This window comes from Sylvia atricapilla, chromosome Z (assembly GCF_009819655.1).
Source record: "Sylvia atricapilla isolate bSylAtr1 chromosome Z, bSylAtr1.pri, whole genome shotgun sequence".
Taxonomy (NCBI): domain Eukaryota; kingdom Metazoa; phylum Chordata; class Aves; order Passeriformes; family Sylviidae; genus Sylvia; species Sylvia atricapilla.
Genome location: NC_089174.1, coordinates 8,076,994 through 8,102,229, shown reverse-complemented (window position 1 = coordinate 8,102,229; position 25,236 = coordinate 8,076,994). Strand labels below are relative to the sequence as shown.

The 25,236-nt window shown below is 39.7% G+C and overlaps 1 protein-coding gene across 1 annotated transcript in view; it reads right to left on the bottom strand.

The window, feature by feature from the left end:
• Positions 1-2,425: 2,425 nt before the first annotated feature.
• The window catches only part of LOC136373936 (ensconsin-like), a 41,156-nt gene continuing 18,345 nt past the window's right edge, over positions 2,426-25,236 (bottom strand). Inside the window, exons 6-20 of the mRNA XM_066339014.1 lie at positions 24,302-24,334; positions 19,726-19,827; positions 17,944-18,042; positions 17,467-17,565; positions 16,263-16,388; positions 14,266-14,411; positions 13,760-13,890; positions 12,917-13,161; positions 8,453-8,588; positions 7,149-7,329; positions 5,917-6,021; positions 5,611-5,664; positions 4,778-4,871; positions 4,174-4,372; positions 2,426-3,078 (exon numbers count right to left, since the gene is read on the bottom strand). Of these exons, the coding sequence (XP_066195111.1) occupies positions 2,769-3,078; positions 4,174-4,372; positions 4,778-4,871; positions 5,611-5,664; positions 5,917-6,021; positions 7,149-7,329; positions 8,453-8,588; positions 12,917-13,161; positions 13,760-13,890; positions 14,266-14,411; positions 16,263-16,388; positions 17,467-17,565; positions 17,944-18,042; positions 19,726-19,827; positions 24,302-24,334 (2,060 nt within the window). The 3' untranslated portion in view covers positions 2,426-2,768. The remainder of the gene's footprint in view (positions 3,079-4,173; positions 4,373-4,777; positions 4,872-5,610; positions 5,665-5,916; positions 6,022-7,148; positions 7,330-8,452; positions 8,589-12,916; positions 13,162-13,759; positions 13,891-14,265; positions 14,412-16,262; positions 16,389-17,466; positions 17,566-17,943; positions 18,043-19,725; positions 19,828-24,301; positions 24,335-25,236) is intronic.

Sequence of the window (25,236 nt, the reverse complement as noted above, 5' to 3'; positions counted from 1 at the left end):
TTAACATTACAGAAATAAAGCATTGTTCAACTGCAAAGTTTATTTAACTGTGTGCATGTATTTACACAGGGCTGGATCAGACCATCCAACAAATCTCAGCGCAGAAAAAAATATCAGCATCTTTGTTAGAATGATTGTCTCTGCCAGAACAAACAGCTATCATACAAAAATAGTTTTCCTTTTACCTAAGGCACTGCTCTAAAGTCTAAAACAGTTCTACAGTATTTCTGAACAGCAAGAGGGAGAAGGCTGAGGGCTCCTGTTGCAACTGAGGTGTTGAGGAAAGAACAGGTGTAGTTCCAGGAAACCCACTGCAAACACAGCTGCTGCTTGGATGCATCATTGTAATTCAGAGATCAGCCAATGGGTTGTAGAAGGTTTTGAGACAGCAACTCTTTAAAGTAATCACCTATCCAGTCTATCTGTTACAGGAGACATCAGAACAAGGCTGCATTATTACTTTTAGTAGCAATTGTCAGAAGATGCTTCATTAATCTCTTCATGCTGAAAAAAGCAGGCAAATTCAGGTTAAATAGATTATTTAATGCAGGCTTTAGGGGAAGGGAAATATATATGCAGCTTGCAGCCACTGTTATAGAGCTGGAACTGGAACACTTAGAATAATTAACATGAACAAAACATGACTTCAGTGGTCTAATACTGTTATGTACACAATAAAATAATACTTCCATAAATGTAGATAAATAAGTAGCTCAAAAGGAAAACACTTTTAAAAAGCCTGACACCTTAAACTGCACTGAGACAAATCTAGGGACTCAACATTTTTGTAATATATTAGAGCACATGCTGAAAAATGTTTTGATGTTTGCCAATAGATTGAAACATATAAGTGATGGTACAACACTTGCATTTTGAAACTGCCAATATTTTCATATTAGATAATAAGGAATTATTCTTCTCCATTTAGAATTGAAGATACTCAATTTTGCATTTTTAAATAGCACATGAACCAACAAGCAACAACATTTTTATAGACATTAAAAAGGGAGTTCAGCTTTAAAATACACTGAGTGAGTCTTTTATTTCATCAAGATCATTTTGGAAATATGCAAAGTTTGCAGCTTACTGGGGAGCCTCCAGTGGCATGTTCTACATGATACTGATATGAAAAAAAAAAAAAAAAAAAAAAAAAAGACTCAATCAGTTTACTGTAAAGTCTGTAAAGGGGAAACAAGGAATATTTGAACTACGAAACCTTATCTAACAATTAGCTAAACGAACAAAAAAAGAATGTTAGCACAACAGTTTCCCTGAAATGTTTCAAGGTGCAAATTAGAAGTTTGTCATCCCCCAATGTTGTTTTTTGCAAACTTGAAGATGGATAAAGGTAAACAAGCAGCTTTTCAAAACAAGGCCTTCGGTACTTGAGAAAACACTGGATTACTGAAGTGCAATCAGATTATTTCCAGGTCTCTAGTGTTCGCAGTTCTGTCCAAAGAGCAAAGAAAAGAAAACATTTAACCATCACAACTGTGTGCATGCCACCTGCATCCACCATCACTGTCAGTCTACATCCAGGAGTGAGCACAGAACCACTTGGTCACTTACAGTCCCAAACCAGCACAGTAGGTTCTCATTCTTTTTTACAGAAATATTAGTTTTAAAAGTTATGTACAGAATTCTTGAACTGTATTATGTCTAAAAAATTTCAAGTTCAAAATTAAAAGACCACACTTCCTTCACTAAAAAGTTAATGAGTCTGATCACAACAAAAAGGGATCAGAAGAACCACAATAAATTTGTCTCTTCCCATGGCTCAGTCTGTTGTGGCCTCAAGGGAAGCCTCCATCAGGGTGTGCTCATGGAACTAAAATTCACAAGACGCAGAGTGACAGAGGAGACTCGGGAAACAGTTCAGTCTAGAAAAGTGCTACACTTTAATCAAAGAAAGTGCTACACATCACTGGAAGGAAATGTGGATAGCAAGGCTTGTTTATCCACTAGCATTCACTTCAACTGATCACACAGTCATTTATCCCATGGAAAAGAGATCTCCTGTGAAAATGGTGCTTTGGGGTTTGGTTCCAAGACCAAAGAAGTCCAGTCTTACATTAACTGGCTTCCTGAAGCTTCTCTGACACACTATGCACTGTACTGCATCAGGGCTTGGCTTCTCAAATACATGTGGCTTGAAATGCAGCCCTGCCTCTTTTAGAAAATCCAGAACATTTGGCGTGTACAGCATTATTACTCCTCCCAAAATGTAACACAACCATCTGTGGAATTTCAGGTTGGTGTTACTTGCCTCAGTGAAGTGGAAGACTGTTCTAAAGTAAGTAGAGAGAACAGCTAATACACTGCTAAGAGTCTGAAGAGACTATGATGCTGACCTGTGTGGTCTTACAAAACAGAACATGCCCTGGAGTGGAAAGGTCCAGTGTGTAAAGTTACATCAGGCATCTTTTAAACCATATTGTTCCTTCAAAAGTAACATGTGCCATTTGACACATCTTAGAAAAACGTTAAACTACAACCTATAAGCTTCAATGCTGTTTGGAACTTTACAAGGGCTCAGCTGTGTCTTTGGAAGAGCCTTAATGTTGGGCCTTAGCAAATCCCTGAAAAGGCATCAGTTGGTGGGTGACTCCTTTTGACAGAATTCGAGTTAAAAGCACTAAAGAAAGAGCCTTCCTTCCAGTCTACACATTGGAAAAAGTGCCTTGAAAATAAGAAGCTGTAGTTAAGGCAAGGAGAGCAAAATGCAAGGAAGTGAATTCCCTAGCCAGGGGAAGAGACAGACAGGGAAGTCAGCTTGGATTACCTGATGAAGCATCTATAGGTTTGGTCAATGAATTCACTGCACCATCTTCCTCAAAAGCCAATTTGGGACTAGAAGATATTGTAGCAGCATCATTCAAGTTTTGATTACAGTTATCAGCAGAGATGCTGTCCAAGCTCAGTTTGGTTGACTTGGAATGTACTCCAACATCAATGAACTCCTCAAAAGTCCATGAACCAGATTTTCCATTAAGATTCTGAGTAAGTCCAATTGTATGATCAGCTTCATGAACACCCAACTTCCCCGAGTCATTGATAACCATTTCTTTTGCAGGATGGCTACAAAAAAAAGAGAATGGGTACTTGTATTGCAGTTTCCACATGTTTAATCTTTACACTGATTCCAGAACAGACAACTAACAGTCTGCATGCTCTGCAAAGTACTGAATACCCCACAGGGCATTTCCAGGTAAGCTCCAGCTGGCACACAGGATCTCCCCTCCAAAAGCCCATGGGGAGGAACAACTCAGCAATACATACCCACTTTTTACTGTACTAACAGCTCTCAGGTAAGGTTTCTGGCTCTAGAAATTTGATACAAGAAAGTAACAGGTTTAAAGCCTTGATCTAAAAGTTTAAACTCTTGTTTTTTGTAGGGTGCATTTTTCTTTTTTTTTCTCCCTCCAGCTAAGAGGAGGAACACAAAACTAAGTCTCAGAAGACCAGCAATATTTAAAAGAGATTCAAAAGCTAAACCCAAATTATGGATCAATTTTCATTCATTCTTAGGACAATCATGGAAATGTCTTTATATTCCATCACTGGAGGAATGACATTAATTTATCATCACTTTTAAAACACGTTCACAATGTCATTTCTAAATCATTAGCATTTAGATGACCAAATGGAACAAGCATCAGAGGACAAATTTCCAGTAGCAGATGAAACTGCTTTACGTTCAAAAAAATTGGAACAATAAAAAACCCAAATTCCTCACTAAGGGAGGCTTCTGCATTGTATCTGGTGTTTCAGCACAACTAAAAGCATTCTAGAGCTTTCTGCAGGTTATTTTTCCTTTCCAGTGTTATTCTCCTCCCTCTTGTTGTTAATGAGAAGAACTGCAAGGCATTTGAATGGAAAAGGTTTCAAGCCAATGTAAGTTTTTATAATCAACACTGCCATGTTGCTGGCTGTGTGTCTCACTTCTCAGCAAAGGCAGCACTGTTAACATGGTGCCATCTAAACAAACAATTACCCTGAGCTAACTGCTCTGTGTGAGGCTGTGAGCTGACAGCACACACCACATGGCTGGAGAAAGGCACACAGACACCATAAAGACAGCAAGGTTCTGCAGACAGCACTGCATTTAATTTAAACACAGACAAGAGCTTTCTTGTGTGAGACCTAAGTGCTCCCAGAGCACAGCAGACTCACCTGGAATCCTTTAGTTCAGTAACAGACAGAGACCCCTTGTCAGTTTTCAAGTCACTTCCATTCATGAACACTTCACTGGCCTTCAACTCTGACTCATCTTGTGCCTCAGATTCTGCAGAGATCATGCTTTGTGCAGTCTCTAAACAATCCTCTGCCTCCCCCTTGACTTCCTGGATCAAGTCAACACCATTTAGTTTTCCTGAACAATGTGGGGCAAAAAAAAATTAAACACAAGAGAAAAAAGAACTTGAGTAGCAGAATTGCTAATCTAAATGAATAAAATGCAGGTGCCAGAATAACATGTCCTATCCAAAACCCGAGGCACTTGGCTCCAATAGATTAATTTGTCTATAGACAAGCTGCCTATACCAACATGAAATCTGTTTTTCATCTTTAAAAATCCACTTGTAAAATGAAAGCACGCTTGCCTGCATTTCACTCTCAAATCATTTTTACTGATTCTCTGCTCAAGAAGGGAGTCCCCCTGGCATCTCTGGGACTCGTGTCTTAGACCATTCCAGTGCTGCTAGGACTAACCTTTTCAAGAGGCTTAAACATCACTGAGATCACTGCCACCCAGGTCTGATTCACTCAGCTTCCTTACCTGGCTGAGCAGCCTTCTCAAGACCCAGCTCTTCCTCCTCCTCAATATCCTCTCCCTCCATCACCTCCGAGGCAGACTTCCCTTCATTCTGCAACTGAATTGTCGCAGTGTTACTTGGAACAACTCCATGTCCTCTACAGTTTCACAGATTCAGTCACAGCTCCCATACAAAGACCATTCTGTGCCCAGAAGTGAGGCCACATGAGTTCAAAGGCTCACAGACAACCAGGTCACACAGCAACACATGCTCTGCTGAGCCAGAGCCTGTGGGACTCACTTCCACCTCCTACCTATAAATTCTTGAGTTCCTTTTCCCCTCATTTCTCCAAGGTGTGTGCTAAATTTTTATTGATTTTCAGCTACTGGAAGACTTGAATATTTGAATGTTCAAAGAAGAACAATTATTTCTCAATATGCAGAATTTTTCATAAAACTTGGGTCACTGCACTAACAAAAATACATCTAGTTTACTGTAGCAGCAGCAATCCAAAGAGAATCCAAGACTTGCTTTAAGATGCTAGAAATCTAAGTTTTCGGGGAAAAAACAGTCCTGACAGAATGCACAGAAAAAAAAATCCATTACTAACCAGTGTTTGGTTAAAACAATGGTTTAAAAACCAATCTAGAAGCAATAACACCATATAACATTGTGTCTATAAAAATGTAACAAAGACTCTTCACACAGCAAGCAAAGCAACAGCAACGGCAAGCTACTGAAAATTATTCTGGTGCACTTCCTGTGGAAGCCATTTTGTGTAAGGATAACAGAGGAAGACAGGATACAAGGCAATAAGTCCTATTCTGTCATTATAGAGATCCAAACAAAAAAGTACCTTGGATTCGTTTTGATCTGATTTTCGTGTTCTTTTCATTATCTCTTCGATTCTCTGTTAAAACATGAGAACATTAACAATGACATGCAGAGCATTCTGAATGCTGAGCATGCTGAATATTTCAGCATTCTGGTTAAAATTCATCAATTATAATACATTTTCATATTTCATGAGTGTACTGTTTTCATCATTGCTTTTAAATTTCACCAACCAGAGTCGGCAGTCTTCAAAAACATATGATTCTATTTAATTGCATCTGAGACCATTTGCTTGTTCATTTTACGCCGAGAATTCAAAACAGGCTACCTTTTTTCTTTCAAGCCTTTCCTGCATATTTTGCTGCATAATTCTCTCTCTTTCCACTCGCTGCCTTTCAGCCTCCTCTTGAGCTTTTGCTTCAGCTTCTTCTCTCTGAAAACAAAACAAAAAGAAGAGAGCACCCAGTGCATAACTCATTCCCAACAGCAAAGCAGTTAGAGAATCTGGTTCAACACAGACAGGAACATCAGACAATCACTATTTAATATGACCGCACATTACAACTAAATGTCAATTACCCAGTTACTGACATGAAATATATATTACTATGACGTTTAGAAACCGAAACCAACTATGGCGAGGTAATGCAAATGTTCTGAATGTTGCTGAGCTACTGAATGCTGCTATTCAGACTACGTTTTGAGATGAACATTTGGCTAACAAGGACAATCTCTAAAGTAAAAAGACAGCAATTATTCTAAAAAAGACAGCGAAAATTCTAAATGTGTCAAGGCCAACTTAAAAATCTTGGCAGTCAGGTATTGGTACCAAGACACTTTGTGCTGAACATCTACTATTCCTTCTAACTGGAGAATCTTTTCCAGTATAACTGGAAAGAAGATAGATGCATAGTCAACACCCTGAGTAACTGTTGTTAACAAACATTTAAAGAAATATACAGACATATGGCAAAGCCATTCATAAGATACAGCTCTTTGAACACAAATAATTTCAATGTAAAACTGCTTTAGTTTTCAGAATTAATCTAATTTAAGGAAAGCCTGCTTTCTGCAGAACTGCTCCCTTCGTTTCAAAGGAGGCCTTTGTAAAGGTACATGGGTATTTGCTGTGGAAGACTATTGAGCAACAGGAAAAGCAGACTTGGAAACATTACCAATCTTTCCTTGAGAGGAACCAGAGGAAACCAGATTACTTTCCAGACAGACCATCTCCTTGTAACTCGTAGCAGTCTGCTGGTAAAGTGGGCTAAGTACAAATATTATACATATGCAAAAGAGCAACCCTGATGGCTAAAAAAATAATCAAAAATACCTGCTTCTGCCCACAATTAAATCTATTAAATGTCAGGGAAAAAAAATCACAGAAATCAGGGCCAAGTAAAGGACCTACACACAGCCTCAAATCCATCTCAGACAGGATGAACTCAGCCTCACATCGTGCCTGACATGTCAAAACCATTCTGTGAAAGAAAAATCAAAGACAACCCTCTTGAAACCACAGCAGCATCTTCTTCCAGGAACACAGTTGGAGCCACAGACCTGCTGCTGAAGCTCTGCGAGTTTTTCCTGCTCTTCCTGCTCGCGGCGGATCCTCTCCTCTTCAGCTTGTCTTTGCTGTTCTTCATAGGCCAGTCTCTTCTCTTCCTCCTGCTTCTGGAGCTCCTCCTCACGTCGTGCTTTTTCCTCAGTTGCTCTCCTGGCCATTTCTTCTTCTCTGATTCTAGAGTTTCCACGGCACAGATTACTGGGTATTTATTTCTTTAAAAGTGTGCATGCACAAGAGACAGAGTAGGAAAGCAAGAAAGTTCTAGACAGTCTAGTCAAAAAATAACTGCATAAAGACACTTTCCGGTGTGGATTTACAAATGTCACCATCCAGACTTGCCAAAGGGAAAATCAGAATAACTCGAAAGAAATTATCTGTGACTAAATGCTCTTTGCTGATTAGATCAAGGCCGGTTGTTCCAATAAAGGAGTGCTTGATTAAGAACTGGATTAAGCAATGACCATTTAATAAAAACCATCTGCAACTATGGCATGAATGAAGCTTGTAATCACTGTCACACATAAATTTAGTGGGATTTCCTAAAAGACTGTTTCTTCTACAGCCTGAATTCAAAGATACACTGAAGGTGCACACTGCCAGCTCTTGCAGATATACAGAGCAGATCTGATGACACATTTGCAATAAAAGACCTAGAGCAGATCATATCCAAATTTCTGACAGCTTCAAATCCACAATTAGGAAATAGACAAAAGCTGATGTTCCACCATGTTCATAGAAGCAGACAGGTGGCCCCTGATCTGGAATAAAGTTAGTCAGCACTAACTTAGCCATTTATTTTGAACAACTTCTATGCAGTGAATAATGCAAATAAATACTGATTTAACACTTTGAATTATTTGCCTGCAACATTCCTGATTGATATTTCGTATCACTAAAGTGAGAGTTAATGTACCATCAAACCACTGTCTAAACTCATCAAAGGAAAGTTTAATACAGAGAGGCTGACTCTTTCAAACCACATACAAACCAACCAAAACAAAGTGGTGCAAAAAGCATATTCTAGTTTTGAAACAAAAACCCCAATGGTATCTGGAAGGAAAAAGCATCAGTAAAATAAAAAGTGATTTACAGGGACTGTGCATTACATAGATACTGAGATATAAACTGATGTTGCATGGAGCAACCTGCCTCAGGTTGGTGCCAGTGCCTCTCAGCTTCAGGAACTTCATTAACATTTGCAAGAACTTAAATTATAATACAGAAAACATATACAACCAGAGTGTCCCTTCCAACCACACCCCACTCAAAGCATCCCTTCCTCCCTCTCAATTGTTACCTTTCTTCTTCTTGTCTCTGAATTCTTTCTTGGTCTTCACGCTCTCTTTGCTCCCGTGCCAGACGTCGCTTCTCTGTCAAGATTTTAGCAGCTTCTTCAGCTGTGGTGGTCCCTGCTACTGTTTTGCTACCTGATTCTGCAAAGATTTAAAGAATCTGCAGTTAGAAAGCTCCAGAACTTTAAATTAAGAAAGATGTTACTGACGAGATAAGGTAAGATATCTTATGAGAGATAAGATCTTATGGCCAACTGGTTCACTATTTTTTCAGTTAGTGATTGCATCCTCATCTGTAACAGGTCCATAAGAGCCAAAGGGGAGCTCTGAAGATGCAGCGCCACAATATCTCACTGACACTGATCCAGCCATATTCCAGAGGATACACTTAAAGATATTCTCCAATTATCACAGCATTTAAAAATATGTCTCTGATAAGACACCCTTATTTCTGTAATGCTTGAACAGTGAGAAGAAAACTGGGAAAAAAAAACTGCTTTAGGAAGTATCTTTCACTTCCTTCTAATAAAACTGAATGCATAGGACCCTGAAGAAGAAATTATAATTCTTTTATTTTTCTTGTTTCATAACATTAACATTCATGCCTTTGTATTTATAGAGTATCTTAGAGTGCAAATAATCACCATTTTATCTGGCCCTGAAGGCACATAATAATGACTTGTGTAACACCATATTTCTACACATTAGCAACAAATCAATTTCCAATTTACATGGAGATCAAAACAACTTCAACCACCAGGCAAGTAGATCTTTGCAATTCCTGCTGTTCATGTTTCTTCATGACCTGCCTAGTGTTCTGACATCTGAACATCACAGGCACAATTACAAATTAACATCAGGAAAAGTCAAAACCGAATGATGGTGCCATCCAGCCGCTCTCAATATATAGATTGAAAGAACTCTGATTTCTATCAGTTATTCCCATTCCCTAGAAATATTTCTGTTAGAATGTGATTTAAGAACTCATCATCTGAATATTCAGAGAATCAGCTCTTGATGTCAGTAGAGCAGCAGCATCGTAATATTAGTCAGAACCTGCCTTTCTCCTGAACATTTCACAAATCAGGATATAAGTTTGCTTAACATTTATAAAGTCTTGAAGTCAAGGTAATTTTGATGAACTATGACATCAGGATTTGACCACTTGTTTTACTTCTGACCCGAAGACAAATCATTCAAAACACAATGTCATCATTAGGAACTTTAATACCTGAAAAGCTGCTTAGGCCCCATGGACACACAATCATTACCTGCAGCTGCAGAGTATAATTACACATGGCAAACTCTCAGCAGCTGAATCATGGCTGTCTTATGTGCATAAAAATTGTTCTTGCAGTCCTAAGAAATGCATTTCTGCACTGATGTAGTGCAGGCATAGAGAGTGTTCTAACACAGATTTATCCAAAGCTGAGAAAACACCACCTCCCCAGACAACACATTGCTTCTGATGTAGGAAAAAGTTGCAGTCATGTTGGTACTAACAAAAATCAGCCACGACTGTTCCAAATTTGAACTCAGTCAAAAAGGGTCCTCCTCCTTAGCAAGAAAGATCATTTAGCATTTATAAAACCCATTAGCAGATCTGATTATTCAAGCCAGGTAGATGCTTTTCTTCCTATATTTTGTAACTTACTAGGTTCCATTTACTGCTGCCAGTCCACAGCCGTGAAGAACCCAGAATGTCTCTCTCTTCCTCTGCCATAAGAGCGTACTTTCTGCTCAGACTACGCACTTTTTACAGCAGAGGCCATTTTTTGTTGCACGTTTGCAATCTCTCACAGTTGTATCAAATCTGGTTGACATTTAATGTCAGGTTTAACCTATTTCTCCTCCTCAAAACTGAACCTAAATAAGACAACCTAATGTCCAGCAAGAAACCTAAAGGTTTTAGACTGTTAAGTTCTAGAATTGTAGATTCTAGAATTGCAGCATGATGACAACAGCTTAAATATGGTATCTGGTACTGACAAAGAAAATTAGTCACAACAGTTCAGAACACTGCAGATATGTAAAGAAAAAAAAAAAAAACCCAAACCCAAGAAGAAAGGGTTGAGAACCTTCCCACTGCATTTTCACTTCTGCAGTTTTATTGATGATTTCCATATGGGTACTTCAATACTGTTTTCATCTCCATGTACCTTTGTATAGTCTATTTCCAGAGGCCAGGACATGAGACTTCCCAACATGACTGCTAACATGCCTTAAGAAAATTCTGACAGTCTTTTGCACTCACCTTCCTTTTCCTTGTACTCCTAGCCATTACTGGTAAGAACAGTCTTTTTATCAAAGGACCTTTTTGTAAGGAAGGGGAAAGAGAGAAAGAGGCAAAGAGAAACAATCTCTGAACATGTGCTAAATGTAGTACTAGCTGGATGGAGGGAAGATTCCAACAGATTTCAAGGTAAGTAATCAATTCACAATTAATCTAGGTATCATATTTCAAAGTCTTCAATACCCAGACACAAAATGTGAGGCTCCATGATAGTTTATTACCTATCATCACGCATAAGGGGAGAGCTCATGAAGGAGCACTTCTTATGCTTTAAGTTGAACAAGCCTTTTAATTCTCAGAGAAGCTGCGAGAGGCTGCTGCCAGAAAAGACAACTGCTCCAGTCACTGAAAAATAAAAAGTGTTTTACTGCGGAACAATATACTGCAGTAGGAAGACACAAAAAAACAAGACAAAAACTTGACTGCCGTCAGCAACAGGCAAACAAGTTCAGTTTGAAGAAGAGATGGGATGAAGATACAAGTGCACAAAGCTGAAATTAGGCTAAACCTACAAGACCTAGAGACTGATTTGCCACATGCCATTCACTGGTGTGCTCTGACTTCAGAAGCTGTCTGGGACAGGGAATTGCATCAAACCATGGGGTGAATTGCTGACACAGATGTGTAAAATGAGAATTGCCTTGTAAACCGAAAGCAACTTCTTAAGAAAAGAGATTCTGCCTCACATGGCAATACTGCAGTGTAACAAAACATTCAAAGAGAGAAATCATCTCTTATTTTGAAGAACTTGCCCACTATTTCTTTCTGTTCTATGTGTCAAAGAAAAAGAGCTTTGCTCAGCCCCAGCAGGAATCACTACAAAGATGACGATTTTGAGATCAGAAATAAATTAAAAGGAAAACAGATAAACTGAGTTAATACAGTTTCAGAAGTCAGTGTAGAGAGGAGACAGATCAGATAGCCAAGGAACATGGACAGAGGTCCTTGTTCCAGAACAAGTGGAAGATACAAGACTAGGACACATTGTTATGGAGGCTTCAATCGACCGATGACATTGATCAGAAGTGATGATGCTCTGAGGCACACAGGACATTTATCAGTAGTATGACAGCACATCGAGGGATGGACGTTCTGACTGCAAAGACAAAGGATGTGACACCAAAGATGGATAAGTGACCTCATACAAACATCCACCTCTGACAGCCAGGCTTCCTTCTACAGGAACACATGCCCAGACAGCTGTGCCATGAGTTCTTTAGCTGAATGACACTTCTTCACATCCAACAGAGGCAGTATCAGCAGGAGCCTCAGAAGTGGCAGAGAACAACAGCAGCCCAGGAAAGCACACAGGAATGGCCATGCAGTAACGTGCAGCAAGCACATGTTCCCACTTACCTCCTGTCTGAGGGATTCACCCCCAGTACTGCCCACTGGCTGTAACTTACATTCTAAAGATCCCTCCTTTTCCTGTCAAGGGTCCCCTAAGTCCTTCTGCACAGTGAATTCCCTGCCAGACCTCATAAGAAGGCTCTCCCAGACTGTGCTGCAGATGGCAGCTGGCATTTTTTCCAAGCAAGGGACAGAGGCTGGGCTCACGTGGCACAATGAAGAGGATAGAACACTAATTGCTTATCCAGTATATGGCTCTCGTTAATCTACCACAATAATTTCTCAGTGTGACTTGTGAACTAATCACCCTTCCCAAGGCAGCAATTATTATACACTCACTGGAACTTAGGCCAAGGCAGTCTTCAAGCATTGTGAAAATTCTCTCTCATCCTGGGATGAACAGGAGCTGATTTTGTCCTCCAAGGAGGTCTCCACAGGAGCATTTTAAGAACTACCAACTGAACTGAAAGACCTTTGTGTAGTTTAACTACTGACTTTATGAACCTAAGCTAGTAGATCCCTCAGCTACAGCAGCTGAAGCTCAAAACGCAAAGAGGATTTCTGCTTTTCTTGAAATTACAATACAAGCAGTAATATTGAAAGCTCCTGACTTAAAATCTCCAAGTCAAATAAACCAACTACTGCATGAAAATTCACATCCCAAAGTCATACCATGTAAATTATTATATAATCAGCAATGAACAACTTCTGCCTCAAAGCACCCTACCCTCCAATGCTCTGCCTCATGAGCCAGTTGTTTCCCCAGTCCTAGCACACACTGGAGAGGCCTAAAGCAGGAGTGAGTCAGACACTGAGAAACACTCACCTTCTTTGGTCTTTGTGCTAGCTGCTCCTGCATCCCTCTCCAAGGCTGGGGAAGCACCTTGCTCTTGTCCTGTTCCTTCTGTGCTCTTATCCTTTGGTTTGCTCTCTGCTTCAGTTTTCTTTTTGGTAATGTTTATAACACCTGGTGTGAGAGATGGCCGCTGGATGGGTGCTGATTTAGAGGCTGGAGTAGGAGATGGTGGCCTTTGTTTTAACACACCAGGTGAAGGTGGGCGAGTCTTCTGTCTGTTGAAATAAAGAATATTATTCAGAGCTAGCAGTGAAAATCTCAATCATGCATCTGAGGAGAGCAGTCTCCTTTATTTAGTTTATATTACATACCTCACTTTAAGAAATAAATCCATCCACAAATTACTAGTGCCTTCCCCATAAAACTCAAACCAGGATTCCTAGACACCTTGAGTACCCAGCCTTGCTATTGGGGACTAACATCAAAACAGGACTGCTAGCCCAGATCTCCACTTACTCCACATCTAGGATGAACCTTGTGATTCCAATCCAAGAAATTTCCTACGCTAATACAGGTGGATCAGTTTATTCAAAAGCTTGCAGGGTATTGTTGGTTTTAGTGCACGGACTGCACAGAAAATTAGGGTGTGTTTTGTCTGCACAACAAAGGTTGAAGTAAAAGCTGCATCACTTCCTTGGGAAAGGGAAATTGGACAAAATGAAGTCTTTTCTGTAAAAAGAAGGCACAGATAGCATAGGTCATCCAAACTCTAACATCTCAGCTGTCTTGAGACAGGAAGAAGCCTTCATTTTGTGCTGAATAAAAGGTGTTACACATACCTGATCACGGAAGGGGTTTAACCTGGACACATACCTGACTGCAGACGGGGACGGAGGATGCTTCACCATATTAGCAGGAGAGGGGGCTCTTCTATGGGCAGACAGTGATGGTGAGGGAGGGCGCCTCAAACCAGAACCTGGGGATGGTTTTTCTGTCTCTGATTTCTATAAGATACACAAAAGCAAAATACTGCTGACTCTCTAGAATACAGTGCGGACAGAGGACCTGCAATTCCAACAAGCAAGTGGCACTCTGAATTTCCTTTATGTTCCAAAACACAGACCTGGTCTGTGTTTAATTTTTACATAAATTTAACTTTGGGAACCATAAGCAGTAAAAAATAAGCCTTCAAGATATGAGGTCAAGTACCATAAAATTCCAATTTGATTTTAATACTCTGTATTTTTTAGGCAAATCTTATTGTACATTTCATTAATGCTTATTGAAAGCAGCTGAAAGAGGTGAAACAAGATCCCATCCTGAGCAGTTCCAACCCCCTAGATTAATAGAAACTTAATTCCTGTGGGTTTTCAACAAACCTGGGTTGAATCAGGTGAACTTGCATCAGATGAAGACACAGAAGACTTCAACCTGTCGATGCTACGGCTGCGCACCGGCACTCTAGGAGTTGGGACTGGGGAATTGATGGAACTGGCTGAAGCTGAACGAGGACAGAGGTGAGATTCTATAAAAGTTAGGAATTTGACAAGACAACACGAGAACCAAGTGCACAGCATAAGAGCAGGAGAGAAGGAAAAGGGAGAAAAAGAGAAAGAGAGATTGTGTGTGTTAGAAACCATACAGGGAAACACCGCAGGCAGTGCACAGTGCAACGGGTCATGGACAGACACCACCACACAATTAGTACTTGGGAAGCAACAGCATCAAGAATAAACACTCTGAAAGCAGTCTGGAGTAGATAAAAATAAAATGCTTTTCCAAAAAAGGACCGAATTTGTACTACGCCAGCATTACTTTTAGTCAAGCTGCATTTGACAACAAATGCTTCTGTTTTAATGGCTTAGCATCTTTCCTGACAATTTCTTCATGAGAGGTTCAGATTTTAAGCACGTTTCCTCTATACTTCAGGAGGAAACATCCCTTCTTGTCAAAGGGTGTAAAAGAAATCTAGCAAGAGAAAACTATCATGTAACTATGACACCTTTCCTACTTGAAGTATCAATCTCTTCACATATAAGATATTGAAAGAAATTTAATCTTATTACTTTTTACCAACATGATCAGACAGATAAGCACACATAGATTGAAAAATATTCTAAAGCTAGATATTGGATTCTTCTATAATTCAAATAAATTGTGACAAATGCAGCATGCAGTTTTGCAACTTAGTGGAAAATACATTTTATTTTTGTATTTGCTTCATTTGTGCAAGACCTGCATTCTGTTTGTGCACAGGTTGTGTTAAAGCACAGGTACTTTTCTACTGAAATGAAAAAAGTACCTCAAAGTAAACTTAGGAAACACATCTTTAATTCAGCAATAGTGAGTGTCACATGCTAACAGTAACAGAAAAAGAGATGGCATTTCCCCACATGACATGAACTGAGGTATTCATGGTAAAATAAAAGCAGCACATATACAGGTGTGTAAAAATATGACTACTGACTACACACCAAAAAAGAAAAACTGATTATTAGACAAGGGGAACAGTGTGGAAATGTCACCATTACTGACAAGGACCAAGTGAAATGGTGTAAGATAAAAATAAAGATGGGATTTCAAACTCAAAAAGGAACAAGCAAAACTGGGAACACAAGTTGTAAGGTAAAAGAAGAGAAAGGACTCCACATTGGTTCCAGAGATGCATTTACTGGGGCATTATTAATTAGCCAGTAACAATTCCAGGATATTTGGGATGCAGCTAAGGGGCTTGCCCACTATGCAAATTCCTGCTTTAGTAAACTGAGCCCTGGTGTGGACATATCAGGTCAGTCTGGACCAACACAAAACTGCTTGAAACCGCCAGGGTTTCTCGTATTACATCTTGACTTCTCCTATCAGCTGAACAAAGCCAGCTCATGATCCCCTGTACTTATCTTAAGGTAACCCTATTGTCATGTTCCTGCAAGAGTTTCTTCCCCTAAAGAAATTTAGGTTTTGCACTTTGAAATTATAGGTTTGCTTGGTAGATTTTTTTCCCTTTCATTATCTAGTACTGCTCTAACTAGAATGTCACAGATTGAGTTAAGGGTACAAATGCAGACCTCTGTCAGCTAAAAAAACCACACACAAAAGCCCCAGAATGAACACCAGCATCTGGTTCTCTGCAGAGCAAGTAAACCAGAACTGGAGTTTAAAGGCCAATATTATTCTATGGTTTTGTAAAGTAAACATGCAACACAGCATATGAATTGGGTATTAATGACCACAGAAAATACTGGGTAAGTAGTATTACACACAACCATGTATCAACTGTCTGATTCAGACAAAAGTGTAGCAGTTAGCAGCTATCATCTAAGTTCTTGCTTGAAGAGGAACTGCATAAGACTTTGAGGCTTTGCTGCCCTCCTGTTACCTGAGGGGTCCTGTCCATCAGCCGACAAGGTAGCAGCACTTTTACTCCTAGCTAGGGAGGCCTGTGTGGGGGCCAGGAGGCGGCTGATTACGCTACTGTCCAGGGGACTGAGCTGGGAGCGACGAGCTGGATGACAGGAACAAACCAAAAAGGATCCAACATGAAATCGTGTCATGGAAAAGACATGCAGTACAAAGCAAAGGAAGACTGAGCATTGTTGCGAATCCTAACGGTTTTGGGAGAACAATACTGAAGTCATGGAGGGGGAATTCCAAAGTAAAACCACAGAAAGGTTAAACACTGCAATCTCTCATGTTGCACTTCTTGCTCTTGCCTTGCTTAGTACAAGTCATTTTTATCTGCAGAGACTGGCATGTGTACAACAGAGGTGAATGCTGAATCCAGTCAAAGTATGAGACATTTTTGACTGAGCTCTTCAGAGCTACATTCTCCAGATTGCAGGAAAGGCTGTTTTAACATAGTAAACAGAAGACTTGCAAGTCAAAGCAAGCAGTTATGGTCAAGCATTGCCTGCACACATAGATTCACATGGATAGCACCCATGATTCCTTCACACAGGAAAGATTCTGAAGCAGAAATAATTCCAACTGTTGGCAACAGCTGCTAAAAAGGAAAGTTTCAGAATTGTTAACTTGGAGGGAAAAACACGTTAGACAAGGTGCTATTCTTCAGGTTTAGGAGGAGCTCCTAGGAAAGAGGTTATTTGTAATGTAGTGGAGAATACACAGATCAAAAGAGACTGAAGTGAGAACAGGGTTCCTCCTTCTGCATGCACATGGTTTACGCCAGTAGCAGGAACAGAGAAGTTGCTTTAAAACTGAATAATGAAAGGGAACTTAAAAAAGCAAAGGTAAAATTTAACTAAGAAGTGAACAGATCAGTGACATTTTTACCATTTCTGACCCTTAAACCTACCAGCTCTCAAACAGATCGCCTTCTTAAGCAGAGAGATATGTTGCTATCTGCTTGCAGTGTCACTTAACAAAAACAAAGGCCTTCTTGGAGGATTTATTGTTTTGTCCAGAAGCAAAAATTGAACTTTTACCATTTTATCTCTAACACTGGGTAACTAAAAAGCCATTAAGAAGTTCTTGAAATTTAAAAACTTAGGAAACCAATGAAATCAAGCCTATCCAAACTTTAAAGGTTTTTAAAAAAATATTCAGTTTTATGAAACAACCACCTGGTTTTTCTTCTTTTTTCACTTTTTCTAGCTCTGGAGAGGATTGGGGTTTACTACTCATTCTATTCAAAGATGTGCTCCTCTTCTTTTCCGTTCCTCCTAGAGACCAAGTGTAAGGAAGATTATTTTTAACAAAATAGGATTTTCTAAACTGCCATCCCATGCTTTGCTTTTCCTAATAGCTAAAACCATCAATGTATCATTATGAAGAGCTATTTTCTCATGAGTTAAATGGTTTGGCTACCATTTGTCTACTTCCCCCCACCCTTCCACCTTTCAGAAGAATGAGGCTGGTTCAGAGATAGTTACCCAATATCTGGCACTGCAGTGTGCATAATGACATTTATGGCACAGTGCACAGACTGCATGAAGGCCTGAGTGAAAACATTTACAATGGAACAGGGACATGGTTTAAAGTCATCTTCAAATATCCCATTTACTGTCTCCCAATCCTCAAAACAAACTGGTTTCTAGCACCTTTCTGTTCCACCTGCGAACCTTTGGGTGCTGACTGCTGGGAATGTGGAGGGACTTTGTTATTCAGTCTGTTTAATGAGGCACTTCTCTTTGTGGTACCTGGAAGTGAAAGTGCATGGATTAATTATGCTGAAAAGCCCAGAGGTCCCCTTCAACACCTGCCCCACTTCCCTAAGAGAGAAAGGAATGATTAAGTTGCTTTATAAATATTGAATTCTTCAGAAGCAGAAAAACTGGATCAGGGAAGAACCACTTTATATAAAGCATTATTTCTTTTACTTCTGCATGTTTTTGATCACTGCAGCAGGATGTCAGCCACAACAGATTCTTGTTTGACCTACTGAGGCCATCCTTGTACACGAGAATTTTAAGACAATTGCTCACATTCTCAATGAGTATGAGTGAGCCTAGAATTGACACAGAACACAGGGTTAAGTGGATATACTCCACTGATCCAGGACAAGCATCATCTTCTTATTTCAACATTCTGTTCCTTCACCCTCCCAGGCACACATGCAAAACAGAAGCAATCTGATTCATTCTCATACTGTATTTAATGTCCTGTGAATTTACCCATCTTTTAATCAACCAAACAGTTCTCCCTGAATGTCAGATTGAGAGCACAGGATCACTCTAAGTCAACCTCTACATCCTAACCACATAGATCACCTGGAGACCTGTCCAAATTTGTTGTATTTCAGGCCACCTGAGAATATTTTCTCCAAAGCGACTAAGGCTTCACAAAGGATTTCAGTGTATGACAGTAAGTTTGAAAGCAATCCCAATTAGCTGATAATTAGTGACTTCCTTTGTAAGAGGTTTAATTTGAACTTTACAGCCCTGCTTCTGACTCATATTCAGAGCTGAACCCTGCAGACACATAATACATAAATATAATTTAAAATCACAAGCAGCCTCTAGTGACTCAGAGCCTCTGCCAGTATAAATAGTCACTGATTTCCCCACCAGGCATACAGTGTATGAGCACAAATTTTTCTGCTGCATCACCTTCCAACACGAACCAGCAAAAGCACCCTTAGCTGTGTCTGTGTCAGGGATTCTTTCAGCATACTTTGCTTGATCAGAGGCTGCAGGCTGGCAGATGACTGCAGCACAGACCTAGCTGAATCTGCTTTTGTATTAAAACAGCTTTTAGCTTATTCATCATTTTAGGCAAACAGGAAAACAAAAGCAAAAACCTCCATATTTGCGATACAGGCAGGTTCCTATGAAACTCTGGGGAGATTCCAAATAACAAAATGTTATGCTAAAAGCAAAAATATGTGCTCCTACAAATAATTTTTATTATCCTAACAAGCATATTAGGACAATTCCTTGTCAAAATTAATTTTTTCCTTCCCATTGGCAATCAAATGACTGAAGCTGTCTAACAGAACAAAGGAAACTTTAATTTTGTATTATTTCTATTTTGCTGAAATTTCAGGGTGTGAATTAAGGCATGCAAATCCACAGAGATTGTGGGAAATTATCTGTGAATCATTCACCAAGATTCGACTTTAGTAACAGAATCACAGAAATAAAAAATAAAAAACCAGCAGTTTTTACCATTGCTCTTCTCTTCTAACAGAGATCACATCAACTGGGTCAAAGCCCTGAACAGTCAAGCTGGATTAACAAATTGCATGAAATGCATCTGAGATCAAAATATGAAGTAAATCACACAGCAGGGGAGGAGGGAGGAGTTTCATTCCACCTCCTGTTTCCCCCCCCAGCCACAGTTGAGCAGTGCCCTGCTCCCAGCAGCCACACACCCACACTTACTTCGATCTGAGGCATTTGAATGAGCTGCAGATGACGACAGGCATTTGCTCACAGCACCCTCTGCCTGTTTGAGGCTGGCTGTGGAGGGTGAGCGTTTGCTGGCTGTGGAGAAAAGTGATAATTTTAGAACCTGCCCTCATACTGAGCCTTTCACACCTTGCTAAGAGCTCACTCTCCAAGTATTACATCCTGAAAGCTATTTCCGCTTTTGTTTGATGAGAAGCAGGTTTGATACCATTAGCACCAGTTGGGACAGGCACAGAAAAGGTAGAGTTTAGTGGAATCATGCCAGAATTATGCATATATGTGCAAATCAGGGATTTTTAAACCCTGTGCTCCTAACACATGAAGACAAAAGCTACTGAGGTTGTCTGTTGTTACCAGACGGGCATGACACAGAAAATAACAACAAAATCTGGAAAATTTCTTTCTTCATTCCTGCCACATAGGTATGTCAAAACCAGCTTTTTAAGCACCCATTAATAAATTCAAATCAAACCAAATTATTTTGGAGGAATAAAACTAAGTCCTAAAGAAAGGCAAGAAAGCATTCCTACTTCTGAGTGCTTCACAAAGGTTGCTGTACTTTAAAAAGTGCCGATTTTTCTCTAAAAGCTACTCTTAAGTTAATGCTTCCTATCAAATCTGCAGTTTTTCAGAAAAAATCTGCCACAAGAGGCATTACTTTTTTTTTTTTTTAGTATGTGTACACAGACACATATACACACATAAAATCACATCTCGTGTGGCAGAACTGCAAGTTTATTGTAAGGCAGATAAGTACCTGCTTTTTAGTTTCTAATAATGTACTTTCAGGATGAACACTACTCCAGAGTGTGAAAGCCTTGGAAAAGCATGTCGCTGTTGCTATAGAAACTCAGTAAGCAGAAAACATTAACGTACACAGAGTGGTGCAGACCAGCACAACACACACACAGAATTCTATACATCTAACACAAGTAATGGATTTTACTGACACTCTAGACAGCAAAGATGATTAATCCAAACTTATTAGGGCATAAGAACCAAATGACACAGCAGCACTACTCACCACAAAGGCAACATCTTTTCCCTTTGCCAGCATGCTACAACAGCCCCTTATGGCCAGAGCCAGTACATAAGAATTCCTATGGATAGCCTTATGGGAAGCCCTTGTGACAGTGTACAAGAGCAAAGTCCCCATGAGATGAGGGAGATCTACTGAATCTAGATTGGAAATGAAGATTTGAGCTTAGTGGATGCTTTCCCAACATAACCAAAAGAATAAGAAGAAAAAAAGGGGACATTTTATGAATGGAGTCTGAGAACTGTGATAACTAAACAGCCTTAAGAGGTTTTATATACAAAACCCAGGAAGCTCATAATTCATGTATCCGGTGCTTTTGAAGGGAAAGGCTACCCTCTAGTGTCTGCTCTCTAAAAGAAAATTCTGCCTCCTGCCTGAACTCGACTGAGTCCAAGGCCTCCAAACATCACAGAGACACTTCACACAAATTTCTCTGGGCTCAGTTTAGCACCTCACTTCACCACTCGCATAAAATCTGAGATTTGTTCTATCCCCTACTGGGATCCACGTACAGAGGTCAATGCTTTTTCGATCAATATATCTGCATTATCAGATAGCCTCAACTTTTTCCCTAACTCACAGAACAGCCTCTGCAAACTTTAAAGCTCCTTTCTCTAGGAAAAAAAGCTTTAGAAGACAGGCAGGATATTCCTGAGCCAGTCAGTCTGGTTACGTAGCTATTTATGAAACATCATTTGAAAACGTATCACAAATATTTTCTTTGGGGGAAAGTTAGAAAACCTCCATCAAGGGGTTTGAAATGCAAGAAGCACACAGCCCATGTGATACCAACTTCTCTATTTTTCTAATGGAAGGGGGAAAGCAAACTGCGCCAGCGAGTTCGAAGAAAGCACATGTCTGCCATGCAGCAGGAGCTGGAATTGGGCAAGGAGCCGGGAAACTTGGGATCTTAAGAAAATCAGAGTGAGGAGCTTCCATTCCTCACAGGGTTTCACTGGGAGAGGGTGCTGCAGCATTGCCTGAGGCTGGATAACATTAGGCTACATGAAATAAGATTAGCTGACTCACTTCCTTCCAAATTTCTACTAGGACAAGGAAGCTCTTTATTTAGCAAGGAGGAGAGACTCTGGGAGCCCCATTTCCATTCTAATATCATGTCTCTAGTCCTGATGCACCTGAACCTCTAGTTCTGCTCAGCAGGCATCACTAAAACCCCGTTTACCAGGACTGTGATCAAGGATGCTTTATTGCACAGCCCTGGCAATTTTTCTTGGCAGACAAGTGCCTGCTTTATCTTAGCTCTGTCTGCTTCATCTTAGCACTGACAGTAATGCCATAAATCTAACACTTGACTCTGGGGCTTACATCCATTTTTACATTTCACCATCAGCAGGATCCCTGCTGTGGTCTCATGAATCACACTCAATATCCCACAGAACCGCTGATGGCTGGCAAAATGTTCCATTACATGGGCTTCACTTACCAGAGCTCACTATCACCCAAAACCTCTGCTCAGCCACTCAATGTTACTAAATATTACTGTTGACACACCCAGTTCATGGAACACATATCTGATTCTGTTTTTTTTTTTTAGCACAGCACTACAATAGACAAGAATGCCTTTTGTCCTAAAGTAATTAAAGAATATTTGAAATCAGTTCCCCAAATGGTTTTTATTTTAAAAAATGGGGCTTTAATCCCAAATCTGCCACAGAATTTGACAGTGGAAATATAATATTGCACTGAAATTTGCTCCAGATATGCAGTTAGAGAAGGTGCACTATGCCACAACGATGTAATGGAGTAGAGGGCATATGGTGTCATTTTTCAGAGTAAATAAAAGGTAATTGTTGTCTCTCCACAGAAAATATGCAAATTTAAAGCAAAATGGACCATATAAGGATCTGCAAAAAGCCAGCTGGACTTCAGTACCCCACATGGCTTAGGCAGATTTTTAATAATAATTAAGTAATTGAGCTCTCAAAGTTAAAAAGAACTACCCTGAAATAGGAATAAATACGAGAAATGTAAAGCCAGGCATGGTTCTGCACTATCTACCCCATACATCATAGCTTCATGTTTGAACCACTAACTTAAAATCAAACACAATTTTAAAACAATATAGGGGCACAAGAGTTTGACTAGAACATTGTTTCTTGTTTCTCATACCTGTTTATCTCTGCAGCAATTTTTTTCCCAGATTGGTGCCAAGTTATCCAAATTGATCTACTGCTGCTGAACTATCTGCATAGTAACTTCATGATGCATAGATCACAGTTTGAGTACCTATTATTATATCAGGAGCATCTGTGTTGCAAGATATTTTATTCTTAAATGTGCTTCAGCAGCACTGGAGATCTTCCTTCACAACAGAAGGGACAGACAAGGCTCATTTCCTCACATAAATCAGGAGAGAGCAAAGAACATTATTTTGTGATTGTTAGAATAAAAGCCAGCTCTTTCTTGAACATGTAAGACAAATGTGATTTCCCAGTTTCAAGGTTAAATGATATTTGGTAGTGTGAGATACAGTAAACAGATTTATATATGTACCCAAGGAATACATGTAAAGCAGATAAATCAACCCGGCCAAGCTGCCTGTTTTTTGAGAAAATTAGGGGCTCATGATGGGCAGGGTAAAGGAAGAGAAAAGTTAACTCGAATACACCTGCTTCTACTGTGTTTCCAGAGTAGTTAAATCATAGTCAGACCTTCACTGCATTTTCAAGTCTCACTTGTCTGTGTCACAGACAGCTGCACTGCATTAGTAATGTTGTGGGCACGCACAGACTGTCAGGATTCAGATTCAGCTGGGTCTCAGCTGAGAGTTTTCATCTCAATCTACTTACAAGAAACAATTTTACTTATTAAACATATGTATCAGTGATCCAAAGTATTTCTATCAATGGCTCAGTCTGTGCACTGGAAAGTGCCAGAAATCCAATGAAAACACATTACATGTATAGAATTATCTTTAGATAATTGGGACAGCTCTGATTTTGCAAAACCCTTCACAGACAAAATATCAAACTACACAAGAGACTCATTCCCTGTCACAAAGTTTCACCAAAATATCATTTGATTTTGCAAATTTTACTTCAACTGCTGGTAAACCATAACAAGAAGGAAATAAACCAAGTCCTACAATGTACTTTTTCCAAATTAGGAAGCAGTGAAACGGTCTGAAATTAAAATCCTTAAACCTTCCAAATCTTAGACCACTGAACTAATTTGTATTCAAATACTTGCCAGTAGAAACTTCTCTTCTCCCTGTGCTGTATCCACACCTCTTTAAAAACGCAAATACACATAGCCTTTCCCTGAAAATTCCCTCAGGGTGCCATGACTTAGCTGTAGTTGAATTAGCTGGGAGGGATAGCCAAAATGAGGGGGGCCGCTTTCTACTTAGGGATCACATTTGTTGCACGGCTGGCCAAGATCCAGGAAAAGATCTATAAGATGGTTTTCCTCAGAGTGAAAAGAACTCAAGTTTAAAAGGTTAGTAGTGAGTGTAAAACAACAGAAAAAGAAAATTTTAGAAATTAATACCACCAGTTCCACCTTCATCTGTGCTCTGTTGTTCTGAAGAAGAAGAAGGTTTATAAGCTAAGTCACAAGGTCAAATAGCAAAAAAATGCAACTTAACAAAAAATACGGGGATGCTGCATATCGTAATGACAACTAATTTCAAAGCACTTTCAAACACGTTACTAGCACACACTCAAGCTGACAGAAAATGACAGTACCACATTCAGTACAATTCCACCAATACAGAAGATAGGCCAAACTGAAGCTTTTTTTGATTTATTTTATTCCTGGCCAAAAACTCACATTATTTATTGGTAGTTAGGTAGTGCATGAAAAGATCCCTTCCACTTCAACTTTTATTTGCTGGTCTGATTTCAGAATGTTTACAAGCAAAAACAGTTAATTGTGAAACAGGAAATTGAGTTCAAATTAAAGACTCTTAAAATGTATCACCTAATCCAGAACAGAATCCATGTTCCAAGAAGCTTGGACTGTCCACTGCATCTCCTTACCCATTTCTGGACATTCAAATAATCAGTCAACATTCCGTAACTCCAAGGATGTGTTTAAGACATTTGAGATGTGATATTAGAGTACAACTGAGTATTTTTGGTTTTATCACCAGTCTTAGCACTCCATTACATGAACTGCATTTGAAGGACTCTAAATTATTATAATATTACAGATGGTAATTCCCCAAATCTGATGTTTGAGGGCAGGCAGTGTTGTCACATGTTGTATTTCCCATGGAGATTCTCTCCAGCTCTTCCCAAGGTCAAAAACAGCTCTAAGCCTGAAGCAGCGTCTCAGAGCAAGTACAGATACGACATTTTCCCATGAGCTACCCACAGATCCTGCTTTAAGATCCAAGACAGGAAAGGGTACCCAGGTCCCTATGAATAGTGCTGCATCTGCCAGTGTTCACACAGAACATTATGTGATTTTAGTCCTACTAG